At 50.1% G+C, this 15591-nt stretch overlaps 1 protein-coding gene across 1 annotated transcript in view; it reads right to left on the bottom strand.

Annotated features, from left to right (window-relative positions):
- Positions 1-15591, bottom strand: part of RNF17 (ring finger protein 17) — a 3010943-nt gene that overhangs the window by 1293160 nt on the left and 1702192 nt on the right. The window contains exon 22 of the mRNA XM_078657063.1: positions 44-164. Coding sequence (XP_078513189.1) covers positions 44-164 — 121 coding nt within the window. The remainder of the gene's footprint in view (positions 1-43; positions 165-15591) is intronic.

Below are 15591 nucleotides of genomic sequence, written 5' to 3'. Positions count from 1 at the left end.
AATTATCATTTAAAAACAGCACAGAAGAAATAAAGTCACTTACTAATGACTGAACATGACATAATATTTTCATGTACTAGTTTTCTAAATTCTTTAATTGCTCCTTCACTCCATTCCGCTGCATGCATGAATGGTTCAATATGTGCAAGTTGGCACCAAATTCCCTGAAAAAAAATTTCTGGATTTAAAACACTAGACAGAAACGCAGCTACTGTGTCTCACAAGATACAACTCTGCTGGGAGGATTTGCACTGGCTGAGCCTCAATTCCTGCTTATGAAAAAAACACTCATGTAAGAACCAGGATAGAAATACTTTGGAAAAAAATGTGTTAAGGAGTGCAGCATCGAATGTAGAGTAAGAGTTTGAATTATACAGACCAAACACCTCCCAGCAGTAGGAACAGAAAGCAATGCAGCACCAAGAACAACAAGACAATACAAGGGATGAGGTGAGGCCATATGAACTACCTGTAGGAATGTGTCCTTTTTGGCATGGGCATCCCCACTTTGTACCATAGTACTAATACTTTTTGACTGAAATGCACTGGATCCCTGCTAACTAGCACCCCAGTGCTATTGCCCTTAAAGTAAGTTAACTGTCCAATTGTAACTCAACTGGCAAGGTTTTTCGCAGCTCTGCAAGTCCCTTGTAAATGGTACCCCTAGATTATGACGTGCACCCAGAAGGCACCTTAGAGGTGCCCTCGAACCCTTCTAGTCCTCTAGTGTGCTGGCTGACTGGTATCGTTCAGCCTGCCACCACAGACCAGTTTCTGATTCCCTGTAGGTGAGAGCCCTGCGCTTTCAGGGACCAGAAACAATGCCTGCTCCAGGATGGTTGGTGAATTAGCATGTCAAGGGCGGAGGCTTCAAAGCCTCTGCCACCCCTGATATATGATTAAGGCTTCCCCCACAGACCTGGGGAACACCACCCCCTGCCCTGGTGTCCATTTGGCACCAGAGCAGGTGGGAAATTAGTCAGAAAGTGTGTCAAACTTTTCAGGCTAAGCACACCACTAAAAATGAGCCACCTGAAGTCGACAGCCAAGAAAGGGTTTCACCATTTTGAATTTGGTGAAACTAGGAACTCTGGTCCAGGATTATGCCCACCCTTCACAGGAAGTTCATATAAGGGGTGTAGTCACCTCAGGGGTAAGTAGACCATTGGCTACAACCCTAAACTTCATTAAGTGCACCTAAATTCAGTATTTAGGGGTCCCCTTGATACCATGAACTCAGATTAGTCTACTGTGAACCAAATGAAGGACAAAGAAGAGCCAAAAGTGTAAGAACAGAGGTCCTTCACCGAGATGGGCACCTAACCCTCCCAGTCTGCTTGCACAGGGACAAACACAAAGACCGACTCGGCCAGAATCTGAACAGCCTCCCCAAAACCTTGAAGGACTGTTCTTACCTTCAACAACCTAGCAGCATCCCCCTTGGGGTGGAGCAGCCATCCCGCTGCATTTGCAGGCCCTGACTAAATCAACCCAGCACTTCTTCCTGGCCATTGGGCCCACTGAGGGAGCAATTCACCAGGAAGAGGCTGCAGTGAGTCTTAGAGGTCAGCCCTCTTGCTCTCATAAAGTCTCGAGCCGTTGAACCCTCCCAGAGCCTCTCAGCACCAATGCCCAGGGTACCAGAGCCCTTGCAAGACTTGTTGCATGTACAGTCCAGACACCCCAAACACTGACCTGCCGTCGAGGGACTTCAGGATCCACGAGGTCTCCATCTAGAGTGGCCCTGCTTTCCTGTTTTCTTTCTCTCTCTCCAGGTCGTCAAAGTCAAGTGAAAGCTTTTAACTACAGCGACCCGCTGCACAAAAAACCTCTGCACCCAAGCCCCCCCCCATCAAGATCTGAGATCCCCTTTGGGTTCTACCAGACTTGTCCCCCTGTCCCCCCTTGCAGCCTTTCTTTCACAGGTACTTTGTCATTGACTTTACTGTGAAGTGGTCAGGGCTACCAACGCAACCAGTACCTCTGCAACCGGACTAAACAGGGTAGATAAAGCCAAACTGCTGGTGGTTTATTGGATCTTGGCCCCTAGCACCTTCAGTCCTAAAAAGGCTACCTCGGAAACGCTTGCAAGTATATGTATTCAGTGTATGTTTCGTGCATAGCATTTACACGTTGGGAGTCTCATACCTCAATACCGTTATTTGACTGTATTTTTTATTTCTAAATCTTTAACTCCGAAAGCACTTACCTGATTACTATGATCTTGGTATCCAAAATTATATAAAAATCAGTGCTATTTTTCTAAAATGGTTTCAAATTTCTTCTTGAGTGTCTCTCTTATTTATTGACTCTGCGTACAACAAATACTTAAAAATACCCTCTGATAAGCCTAAAATGCTCAACCACACTACCATAGAGCATTTGGGATTATTTATTTAATCCCTGTAAACCAATAAGGGTCGTATGTATTTTTGCAGGGTATGCCCTTACATTGGCACTACAACATAAAAACCCAGCTACTTACACTATCCATAAAGTTTTTGAAATGAAGGGAAATTATTATAGCAAACCAAGAGGATAAAGTATCTACGTACACACACATGGACTCAAGTGTTACAAAGTGGGGATGATCATAAATGTTTAAAAATGTGAAAGCTTGAAAGCAACTGGAGTCTGATCAAAGGGCTTTGTGGACATACGACACATCAAATAACATTTGGAGCCCCATTTTCTTCTGAACACAAGTGCCCCAACCCCACCAACCAAGGGTAAACGTTTGATGTGGGAATAGCATTTGAAAATGCCACCTGAATTGAATGGAAAAAAAGAGAGAACATTCACAGGTGGCAGAGTACGTGACTGACAACAGATCTTTCCACTGCCCACAGCTTTGTAATTATAGAGGAGGCCTTCAGCCAGTACTTTGGTAGATGTTTGACTTGTGATAGAAATCTGTACTTTAAGCAGTGAAAACCAGGATCCGGGTTACTGTGACCCTCACTGCCAGGAACACAACAAAGAATGTAGAGCTTCCCAAAGGCTGTACCCTGTGAAAAATAAGACAGTGCTAAGAGGAGAGTAAAGGATTCTGATTTAGTGGACTGGATGACTATGTGACAAGCTTGATGTGATGCCCTGTGGGAGGGGAATAAGCCTGAAAATGCATCATGTTTCCTGCTGTCCAATGTGACCCAGGAGAACACTAACAGTTAAGAGAGAAGCATTCTAAGAAAAGTCCACAAAACTACTTTTGATTTAAGTGCCAGCACCTCATATCTGTCCTTGCACTGTTTGCTTGCAAACCTGCTACTTGCAAGCCAGCATATGCCAAGCAAAGCTAGTGTTGTTTATATGGGAGGGAGAGTAGAGATGGGAGACTTCCATGGCTCTCTGCATGTCTAGGGGTGTGGCCCACTGCGGGACCTGGATAGCTTAAGTTCCAAATAGAAGAAAAGGAAAATGCTACTTACCAGTATGCATCTGTTCTTGGCATGTAGAGTTACAGAGTCGTAAACTTTTGCATAGATCGTCATCTGTTGTTGGGGATTGCTATCTGGTGTTAGGCTCAGATGCTTGCACCTTGTTAATGTCTTAGAAGAAGTCTTTTGTAGTCACGAGATAGGTGACTCCTCCCTTGGGCAATAGTGCGCATGGGCATCAACTTCATCTTCAGATTGTTTTTCGCCATGAAGGGAAATGATGAAGTTTGTAAGAAATCGAATAGATGTCCATGTAAGTGTATCTAATTAAGATGAAACTGGAACAGATACAGGTCCGAGGGAGGCGGGTGGGCAAGTACTACTCTGCAGCTCTACATGCCAAGAATAGATTCATACTGGTAAGTAGCATTTTCTGTTCGTGGCATATGAGCTGCAGATAGTACACTTTTGCATAGACTGTACAGCAGCATCTCCCTTAGGGGTGGTCACCAGTATTTGTTGCAGTAGTTTGAATAAGTGTCTTAAGAACAGCTTGGCCCTCAGAAGCTTGTTGGTTGGCCTGCACGTCAACACAATAGTGTTTGGTGAAGGTGCAGGGCTCGAGTCGGGGTACCACTCGGGTGGAAGGCGTCCCCCCACTTATTTTACCGGGTGGACACCGTCCCCCCTGCTCAAAAGCTGGGCTATCTGTGATGGCGTCACTTGCCCGCACGGCTGCCACTAATGAAAAGGCTGGCTACCGAATAGTTTCACCACACACAGGACTTTAATCCTGGTTTACCGGCATTTTCTACTTCCTGGTGGTAACCTTTAGGTTCCCTCCCGTGCCAGAGTCTCGGGCACAGCTGATGCTCAAGCCCCAGGGAATAGTGTCTGATCGCTCACCGTGGAGGAGCTCACGATGCGCCTAGGAACACTGTGGCAGCCATCAGACAGGTTTGCATATTACCCTATAACGCTGCTAGTGAGTGACAAATATCTCAATGTCAAATGCGAGGCTCTGTAAAAAGCAAGTGCTTGCGTGTATGCAGCGTGAACTTGGTTTATTGTGTTCACGCCGTAATTAAACTGATCTGCAGGAGGCTTTCTCCAGAGCTTTGCCTCCTGTGCGGTCACGTGGAATACGTGTTCTTTCAGGCACTTGCAAAAGTGTGGCCAGACCCAAACACAGTTCAAGGTCATAGCTGTCAAATGTCTCTTGTTATGTGTGGCATACAAGTCCTTCTCATTTTTACAAGCCACATGGGTCGAATTGAAAGCTATGACTAGGTCAGTAGCTGCAAATATTTCCCCACTATAGGTGAAACACTGTTAATGACAGCCCAAAGATAGGCTTTCGAAATGCCGTTTGTTCCTTGAGGGTTAAGCTTCGCAGACAAATGAGATATGTTTAACAACAGAGTGGCACTGACATGCAATGACAAGAAAAATACATTTATTGAAGGGCATGCGTCAAAATAAATAGACATACGTTCTGATTTTGAGATGTAGTCTGTCTGATTTAAAGACTTGTTGATTTAAGGATATCTTGGATTTGGTTAAAGGTCCCACTTGTTATCTTACAGTATCGGCAGTGTTCTTTTCTCCTCGCTTCAGGGTGAGCGGGATAAGGCCAAGCTCAAGACCTCCCTGGTCAGCTAGTCCGAGGGCAGGCTGTAATGAGAGGGAACTACCTTTCGTGACGTCACCTTCTGTCGTGACGTCACTTCCTGTGACACCACCTAACTTGGAGCGTCCCCCCACTTCTTTTTTTAGGACTAGTGCCCTGTGAAGGTGGGTGTAGTAGACCAAGTTGCTGCCTTACAAACGTATTCTAGGAGAATGTTCCCTAAGATTGCAATGGAAGCCCCTAGTTTGCGTGTTGAATGCGCTCTAGGGGGAATTGTTAAAGTGCGTTTTGCTTTTTGATAGCATACTTGAATACATTTGACCATCCACCTGGTAATTCCAGCTTTGGAGATGGGGTTGCCTTTATGAGGTGGAGAGAAAACTACAAACAGTTGCTTTGTTTTTCTAAAGGGTTGAGTCCTGTCTATGTAATAAAGTAAAGCTCTTTTGACGTCGAGTATGTGAAGAGATCTTTCTGCTACTGAATCAGGGTTTTGGAAAAACACTGGTAACTCTACTGATTAAGATGGAAAGCAGAAGTTACCTAAGGGAGGTGATTGCGACAAGGAACTCTACTTTCCATGTAAGGAATTGTAATTCGCATTTGTGTAAAGGCTCAAATGGGAGACCCATTAGTCTAGTAAGAACAATGTTTAGGTTCCACACAGGGGAAGGTGGCAGTCTGGGTGGAATTATCCTTTTAAGGCATTCCATGAAGGCTTTTGATAGCGGGTACTCTAAACAATGACAAATGTTGTCCGTTTTGTAATTAGGTGGCAAGGGTAGCCAGATGCAATCTGATTGATGAGTATGCAAAATTGCATCTTTGTAGATGTAGCAAATGGCAAACAATGTCTTGTACTGAGGCATCTAATGGGTCAATTTTGATGTTTTGCAGTAAATAATGAATCTTTTCCATTTGGCAGAATTGTAAGCTCTAGTAGTGGGGCGTCTGGCTTCCTTAATAATATTCATACAGTCCGGTGGGAGGTTAAGGTAACCGAACTCTAAGACTTCAGGAGACAGATCGCTAGATTCATTTGCGCTAGATGTGGGTGCCTTATTTCTCCATGGTTCTGCGTCAGCAGCTTTGGGGAGAGCTGTAATTTTTTTGTTTCAAATTTGTTTTATTTTTCAGACAAAGAGAAAAAAAAAATAGAAACATACCACAGGTCTATTTGATACATAGCGTTAAGCCTACAACCCTATACAGGACCGGCCGTGTAACTGGGCAGTACATTAGTGTCGCTAAGAATCTGCGTAGAAAGCAAGAATGTACACAGTGTTTCGCCTACAACCCCAAGGGAGCCGGCCGCGTCTCATGGCGCATATTGTGATGCCATCTGATCCTGTGGAAGGGCAAGACTCCTGAGGTCTACCTTTGTAACAAACAGGTAACCAGCCCAAATTCGACAGTCGGCACAACAGGGCCCAAGAAACCAAAGGGTAGCGGATAGAGAACAGAAGAGAGAGGACGAAAGGAAAGAAAGGGGATAAGAGAGGGAGGACAACACAGCAAGGAGAAGTGCAGTGTGCGCGGGGGGAGTAGTGGAGAGCAAGAGGCCCGGTCCGGCAACAGTGGAGATGGGGTCTCAATGCACGTGGGCAATTACGGAAGCAGTCTACCTGGATCGGGAGGGACAATAGCATCCTCAAAGAGGCGCAGTGTTCTGAGCTTGGTAGGCACGTGGCGCGCATGTTCAACAGCACAGAGATATTTAACTAAGGGTTGCCAAACAGCCTTAAAACGTGCGTCGCGTGCTTGCAGCCGCGCTGTGAAGAGCTCCATCGTGACAACATGCCATAGACGCACAAACCAGGCTGCGATTGGAGGGGTTTCGTTTTTTTTCCAATACAGGGCTATAAGCTGCTTGGCCGCTCCTAGCATTTGGAGCGCCGAAATCCAATCGCTCCGGGTTAGCGCCTTCAGGTTAGCAGGTTTGATATCTAGTAGGATTGTACTCATGGCTTCAGGCAAAGGGAACCCCAGTACCCCCTTGATGTGGCTAAGGACTTCTTTCCAGAATAGGAACAGCGACGGGCATGCCCACCAAATCTGGATAAAATCCCCTGTTGCGGATCGGCACCTCCAACACAAAGGAGAGGATGTAGGAAACATAATATGAAGACGTTGGGGCGTGTAACACCATTGGGTCATGAGTTTATAGGCATTTTCCTGCTGCGGGACACTGCAATAGATTTTGGGACTATCCTGCCATAATCGACACCACTGTGCGGGAGCAATGTCCTTGTCTGAAATTGACTGCCACTGGTGTTGATATGGGTGAGAGCGGTACAAAAGGGGGTGGTGATGGACGGAGCATCTGAATCAATCAAACACTCGCATCCAGTCAAAAGATCTGGGTTTAATCCATCACCGTTCTTTAGCCCACTCTGCGACCCCAGTTCAGACATGGCTATATGCAAATCAGTCTGACCCTGTGCCTCATGGGAACAGTCCAGCCCGAACTGCCAAGCCATGTCTTCCCTGGACCGGAAACAAGCTTCCGAGGACCGGTTTCTGGCATTCCAGCCGTCTTCAGCCCGGCTTGCTTGAATCCAGTGGCAAAGTGAGCAAGGGACTCACGTCTGAACATACCCTGCCACACTTATGGCGGCCAAAAGTGGTACAAAAGGGGGTGGTGATGGACAGAGCATCTGAATCAATCAAACACTCACATCCAGTCAAAAGATCTGGGTTTAATCCATCACCGTTCTTTAGCCCACTCTGCCACCCCAGTTTAGACATGGCTATATGCAAATCAGTCTGACCCTGTGCCTCATGGGAACAGTCCAGCCCGAACTGCCAAGCCATGTCTTCCCTGGACCGGAAACAAGCTTCCGAGGACCGGTTTCTGGCATTCCAGCCGTCCTCAGCCCGGCTTGCTTGAATCCAGTGGCAAAGTGAGCAAGGGACTCACGTCTGAGCATACCCTGCCACACTTATGGCGGCCAATAGCGGTACAAAAGGGGGTGGTGATGGACGGAGCATCTGAATCAATCAAACACTCACACCCAGTCAAAGGATCTGGGTTTAATCAATCACCGTTCTTTAGCCCACTCTGCCACCCCAGTTCAGACATGACTATATGCAAATCAGTCTGACCCTGTGCCAGGATCAGTGCTATTTCCGCCATACCCATATCGGAAAACGGTCCTTCTGTGTCAGTAAAAGAGTTGTACAGCCTTAGGAGATAAGGTCTAAGCTGAGACTAAAACATGCGATAGAAGGATAGGGGAAGACCATCTGGCCCCGGGGTCTTCCCAAGAGGGAGATCCCTCATAGCTGCTGTTATCTCAACTTGGGTGATAGGGCCTTCCAGGGTCTTTGTATAGTGTGGGTGTAACTGCATCCCCGTATATTTACTCAGGACATCCGCCACCACATCTGGGGGTGGTGTCTCCACCTTATACAGTGCAGTCATAGGACCGGAACGCCTCACATTTGTCCCTCTCCGAAGTGGCCTTCGTCTCGTCCGGCAGCTGGACATTGGCTATATGGGCCTTGGCTGCACGCGCCCTCAACCGTCTTGCCAGCAGCCTGCCCACCTTGTCCCCTCCCTCGAAATATCATTGCTTTAAAGCCAGCAAAGATTTTCTGCCTTGTTAGTGCGCAAGAACCGAAGTTGCCCCCTAAGGTTGGCGAGCCGCCGTCTAGACGCCAGCGAAGTGTGGCCCTGATCCTGTTGCTCCACTTGCTTTATGTCCTTCGCCAGGCTATCTTCCAGAGACCGAGCCTCGCGCACCCTGCAATTGAGAGAGTGGTGATATGGCCCCGAATCGTGGTATTGAAGACATCCCACACCACGGGGTAGGGTGTCTCCGGTAGATCGTTACTAGCGTAGTAAGAGTCAATGGCGATCCTAATGCTTTCCACGTCGGCCGCATCCCGGAGGATACCCGGCGGCAGGCACCACCTCGCTTCTCGGGCAGGGCAAGTGGCCGGATTCTGCAGGAGCAACTCGACAGGAGCGTGATCGGAAAGCGAAATATCAGACATGGAGGCTCCCAGCATGTCCCATACCAGAGAGTGGGAGATAAATAAATAATGAATACAGGAGTACGAGCGGTGGGTGTAGAATAGAATGAGTGGCTTCCCAATCCCGAGGAATGGTAACGCCACGTGTCTAGCAGCCCCAAGTCGGTTATCTGTGCGCACAGTGCCAAAGACATGGCCCCTGCTCCACCAAACGAGGCATCACTGCGATCTGCTTCGGGGTCCCAAACTAAATTAAAGTCCCCCCCCCAGAATCAGCGAGGGGTCGCCTTGCGGAACATGTTCTTTTAGGAGTGTCCGGAGGTAACGGTCCTGCATCCGGTTGGGTGCATATATATTGCACAGAGTGAAAAGGCGCCGCCCAATCCCCACACTAACTCTAAGAAAGCGACCATCCCCGCTCCTAAAGGGTTTGGCTTCCCCCCGCCTGATGCCATTCCTGCACAATATCGCTACACCTGCTGACTTGGTGTCAGACGCGGCCCAAAATTGGAGAGGGTATTGAGTATGAGCCATGCGCCTCACATCAGTCTGTAAAAGGTGGGTTTCCTGTACAAATATGTCGGGGCTCTGTTGGAGAAGATAGTGCCACGTTTGTCTATGTTTATTGGGGGAGTTTAGGCCCCTGACATTAATCGTTAATACCTTTAAAGGGCTAGGTAAGGTCACAGTCATGTTAAAGTCGAAACGGGGCCCGTCCACACCCCCCCACCTCGCCCTTTCAGAGACACAGACACAAGGGAAGTCATCCATCTCAGCCCACACAAAGTGCTGCAGCGCACACAGAAAAGGAGAAAGAGAAGAAAACCAGTGAGAAGCAAGAAGAAAGAGACAAGGTCAAGAAAACCAAAGGTGACCAAACGGGCCACAGATCAGTGTAAAACTATATCGGCCAACAGGGCCGCACTACTCTGTCCCAGTTACAGGGCATCCCCAGAGTTCGGATACTCTCAGGGATGTTACTCCCTCAGGGACAGCCCGGGGAAGGTCTGCAGCAAGTTCCAAGGTCATCTAGCGGGAAGGTCCCGGCCTTCCCCACCCCACTGGCCGGGAGATGGGGCGTAGATTAAGACATCGCTACAGACCACAGACCTACGGAGGAGGGTGCGTGTGTTATAGAGATATGTTTCCTAGCGCATAGCGGGCATCTGCCCAGTCGGTCATGGAGTCGAGAGGAGCGAGGTGATCTCCTTCCGATCCCCCTCAAGGGATCTGATATGCATGATGATGTCCGGTTTGGCCTGCGAAGCGGACCGCTCGTCCAAGGGAGGTGAGCGTCGATGGCGGTGAACAGTGGTCCAGGTTGGCTTGGCTGGGATGCGCTCCTGACGCCGTGGGCGAGATGGGCTTGTCGGCGGCGATTTCGGCAGACGAAGCAGCTGGGCCACCTCCGTGTAGGTCCGTATCACTTTTCACTTGGCTTCCCACTGGAAAATGAGAGCAAAAGAGTGGCCCCATTGGTAGGAGATGCCCATGGTTCGCAGTTTCTCTGTTACTGGTTTCAAGGCCTGTCTTGGTCGCAGAGTGTTAGGCGCTAAGCCCTGGAAGATCTGTATCTTGTGCCCTTTGTAGCTAAGATCCGGCTCGTCCCATGCCGCTTTTAAGATGGCCTCCTTCTACGTAAAAAAGTGGACTCTTGTCAAGTTGTCTGGGATGAGCCCCGTCCTCCCCGCGGGCCCGGAGACCCGATGGGCTCGATCCAAAGCCAGCGGAGAGGCATCATCATCTCCCCAGACTTCATGGAGGCGTTGCGCCACGTATGTCAAGATGTCATTCCCTTCCTCCCCGAGAGGAACTCCCCGGATGCGGAGGTTATTCCGGCGGCTCCGGTTCTCCAAGTCCTACTATTTTACTTGTAGCCCTATGTTTTGCGCCTCCAGCACTGCTAGGCGTTGCCACAATTGTTCTTGGTCTTCAGTACGGGCATCCACCATTTTTACCAGCCCATCTACCCGGTCTCCCAGTTCAGTAAGTTCCTTCCGAAGTTCCCGCACGCAGGTGTGCACCTCGGAGCCAATTTCCATTTTGAGCTCCGACATGAAAGAGGTCATGAATGCCTGGGTCACCGGCATCGAGTCCCAGGTGGTTTGCGATGGCCCCTCAGTGGGGGCAGACGCCCCCGACTTTCCCCACATCGCCACAACAGAGTTGTCCATGTGGGCCACAGCCGGGTCGGCCTTGTCCCCTCTGGAGCGCGTCATCGCCAGCCCAGAGGTGTTCCGTAGACAGCCCGGTAGTGCGTTCTCTATAGGCCAGGTGCAAGGTACCTAGGGAGGACATCCTTTCGTCCCTATCGCTGTGCTTTCTGTCTGACAATGTCCAGGGCGTCGACCTTGGTATAGCATGCAGATAGATCACCCCCCAACTCCCGGTCTGTCAGGCCACCCCACTGAAGGCCACTACCTGCCCATCCTCTCCACACTTGAGGCCCGGCCAGAGGTGTTACAGCTTCTGTCGTTGGGGGCCCCACCGTCTCAGGGCAGTAACTGCGAGTTACCAATAGTGTATTGCCCAGTACTTTAAGACAAATGGCATATAACACTCCCGACCCCCCCATAACAGATAATCAAGGACCACACCAGAGAAAAGGAGCCCGTACAGCCAGGTCAATGTATCGCACTACACAGGCCACACAGGGGGACAAGGTCCGAAATGGAGGGGGTGCACTTGCCTCACTGCGCCCCTCCCTGGCGGCTTCTAGCTGCAGTCTCGCCACACGCTGCATGCAAGTCCCCGAGGATGAAGTCCAAAGTCGGCTTCCCCCCCGAACAGCTAGGCAGAGTAGGGCAGGGCGTGGACCTTCGCTGCGCTGATGAAGAATGATCTGGAGCTCTAGGCCGCTCCAGGCTGCAGCTTCAAAATGGCGGCCGTGGCTTCCGCCGCGCGGCACTCCCCCTCGCCTCTGCGCAGCAGCCTGACAACACCGGCCCCCCGCAGATGCTCTTCGAGCCCCCCAGGTGACAGCACACAGATGGGCGGGGGCCTCTAGTAGGGCACAAGTCTCCAGGGCCAAAAACACAGGTGCCGGGATCTCCTGGACGTCCAGGCAAAATGGCGGGGGAGCACACGCCCAGTCTCGCCGCTCACCTTCAGGGCCTGCGATTGCTGCCGCTGGGCGCCGCAGTCTCAGGGGGCAGAGTCCGCCTGCCCCGCAATCGGGAGCCCCGCCGCCGAGATCTCCCCTGGAAGCTCCACAGGGCTCACCGGTCCCCCTGCCTCACCACCAGCAACGGCCTTCCCCAGCCGCCAGAGAGCAAAGTCCCCGCCTCCGCTCCGCTCAGTCCTCCAGCTCCGCCCGGGGCCTCTACTGCTCGGTCGGGTCACCACTTCACAGGTCCCAAGACATCCGCAATAGCCGGGGGGTCAATGGCACTCCCCCTCGTCGCCACTTGCAGCCTGTTAGCACCGGCCTCCCGCAGGCGCTCTTCGAGCACCCCAGGTAACAGCACATAAAAGGGTGGGGGCCTCGAGTAGGGCACAAGTCTCCAGGGGCGAAAGCACATAGAGGCCGGGGTCACCTGGCCGTACAGTGCGAGGAGGTAAAATGGCGGGGGAGCGCGCGCCCAGTCTCGCCGCTCACCTTCAGGGCCTGCATTTGCTGCCGCGGGGCTCAGCAGCCTCAAGGGGCAGAGTCTGCCTGCCCCACCGCCGAGAACTCCCCTGGAAGCTCCACAGGGCTGGCCGGTCCAACTGCCTCACCGCCAGCCACAGCCTTCCCCAGCAGCCAGCGAGTTAAGTCCCCGCCTCCACTGCTCCGCTCAGTCCTCCAGCTCCGCCCGGGGCCTCTACTCCTCGGTCGGGTCCCCACTTCACAGGCCCCAAGATCTCAGCAACAGCCGGAGGGTCAATGGTAGTGTCACAGTCAGTGGCCCCCGGCGAATACCGGCCCGACCGTCGTCTCTTCTCCACCTCCACAGATGCAGGGACACAAAGACCCCCCCAGGGGCCGGCAAGCCTCGGGGCAGGCTTCAGTGCTGGGTCCACAAGATGGCCGCTCCCGCCTCTGGGCCACCGATCGCTCTCCTCCGTCTGTCCGGGGGGACTTTGCAGGCCGCAAGTCCTCTAAACTACGGGCACCCCTGGTCTCTGTGGTCAGTGTCCACTCCCGGGGCGACAGTTTTGGCACCCCAGCTCCGCACTAATAGCTCGTAATGGTGGCGGATAACCGGAGCTCCCCGAAGACACGTCTCACCGCATCGCTGGTAAGACCACGCCCCCCAAGCTGTCATTTTTGATGAGAGACTAATGATAGTTTGAGTAGTGTCGTGAACCATGGTTGCCGTGCCCAAGTGGGAGCAACTAGGATCATTTTGAGAGATTGTTGTTTAAGCTTGCGTACTACTAGTGTAATGCGTGGGAGTGGCGGAAAAGCATAGGCAAACCTGCCTGATCAGTTGAACCTTATCGCATTGCCCTTGGATAACGGGTGTGGGAACCTGGCGGCGAAGGTTGGGCATTTTGCGTTTGTGTGTGGCGAACAGATCTATGTCTGGTTGCCCCACATTTGAAAGAAAGGTTGAATAACTTGTAGATGAAGTTCCCATTTGTGTATTTGGCGAGTCTGATGACTTAACAGATTCGCTATCTGATTGCTTACTCCTGGGAGATGTTCCGCCAGGAGATATAGGTTTTGTGGAATGGCCCATCTCCATATACTTTACGCTAGGCGAGAGAGCTGCAGAAAATGTGGTCCTCCTTGCTTTTGTATGCAATACATTGCTGTCATATTGTCCATCCGGACTAAGACAGTCTTGTTGAGAAGATGTAGTTGGAATGATTTTAAGGCTAGAAATATTGCCAGTAGTTCCAGATGATTGATGTGAAGCACTTTTTGTTGAGTGGTCCACCTGCCCTGAATTGTATGGTTTAGGAGATGGTCTCCCCAAACGGTGAGTGATGCATCTGTTGTTAGCACTATCTGTGAAACTGGCTCTAGGAGTGGAACTGGCTCTAGCAATGGCCGCCCTTTGGAAAGGTTTTGTGTGTTCCACCACTGTAGAGAGCGATGTGTGCGGCTGTCCACCAACAACAGATATGTAAGTTGTCCATGAGCCTGGTTCCACTGATGTGCTAAACATTCTTGTAAAGGGCGCATCTGAAGCCTTGAATGAGATACAATGAAAATGCAAGAGGCCATCATTCCTATCAGCTGCATAAGCATTTGTGCTGGGAGAGTGTGTTGGGGCTGAAACCTGTTGATGAGGGTATGCTAGAGCTTTGCAAGTGTCTATTGTGGCTCCTAGATACTGATGTATGTAGGAGAGTTGAAGGTGTGACTTGGTGTAGTTCAGTGTGAACCCTAAGTTGTGTAACAGCTGAATTGCTTGATAAGTGTGGTGAACACATGGGTTGTATTAATTGGCTTTTATCAGCCAGTCGTCCAAGTATGGAAATACGTGAATCTGCTGTCTTCTCAAGTGTGCTTCTACTAATGCAAGGCACTTTGTGAACACCCTGGGTGCTGTGGTCACCCCAAATGGAAGGACCTTGAACTGATAGTGCTGCCCGTCTACTGTAAACCTGAGGTATTTTCTGTGAGCAGAGTGTATGGGAATGTGGAAGTAGGCGTCCTTGAGATCTAGTGTGGCAAGCAAGTCGCATTGTTGAAGCAGTGGAAGAACCTGCTGAAGAGTGATCATGTGAAAATTATCTAATTGTAAGTACAAATTGAGAGGTCTGAGGTCCAGTATTGTCCTTAGAGTCCCGTCTTTTTGGGGGATAAGGAAATACAGTCAGTAAACCCCAGTTCCCTGATGTTGTATGGGAACTGGTTCTTTGCATGCTTTTGAAGCAGTGACAGAACCTCTTGTTTGAGGAGTGTTAGATATTCCCCGGATATTGCACGCTGTTTGGGTGGTATGTTGGGTGGAGTAGCAGTAAGTTCCATGCAGTAACCATACTGGATAATTTGTCTTACCCACTTGTCTGTAGTGATGGAATTCCAAACGGGTAGGAATTGTGATTGTCACCCTCCGACCGGGGTGGAATGGTCTGGAAGGAGTAGAGGTAAGTCACTGCTTATTAATGGGGGAGGTGAGAGTGTTGTTACCTCAGCCTCTCCCTTTGTTATTTCTCCTGAATCCACCTCTAAAATATCCGCTGTGGAGGGATGTTTGTGTGGTGTTTTTGTAGGAAGCAGTGCCTGCGTGATGTTTTTGGATGCTCCCCTATAGAACGTGCGTTCGAAAGGAACCACGTGGGGATGGAGACTGCAATGCTCCCATGGATTTAGCAGTCTATGTGTCCTTTTTCATTTTTTCTAGAACGGTGTCTACAGCCAGTCAAAAAAGTTGTTGCTGATGAATGGCTGATTGAGGATAGTTGTTTGTACCTCCTGTTTGAAGCCAGAGATGAGCAACCAGGCATGTCGTCTGAGTAACACGCTAGTGTTAACGGCCCTTGAGGCGGTGTCTGCTGCATCAAGAGCACATTTGATTGATGCATTAGTTATTAATTTTCCCTCTTGAATTAAATCATTGGCCTTGGTTTTATATTGATCAGGTAAATGTTTCAAAAGGGTTTCTAGTTGGTCATAGTGAGCCCTATCATACGTAGCAAGTAATGCTTGTATATTGGCTATCCGTC

This window comes from Lissotriton helveticus, chromosome 8 (assembly GCF_964261635.1).
Source record: "Lissotriton helveticus chromosome 8, aLisHel1.1, whole genome shotgun sequence".
Taxonomy (NCBI): Eukaryota; Metazoa; Chordata; class Amphibia; order Caudata; family Salamandridae; genus Lissotriton; species Lissotriton helveticus.
The sequence above is the reverse complement of the archived record's forward strand: the minus strand, read 5'-3'. Positions and strand labels throughout refer to the sequence as shown.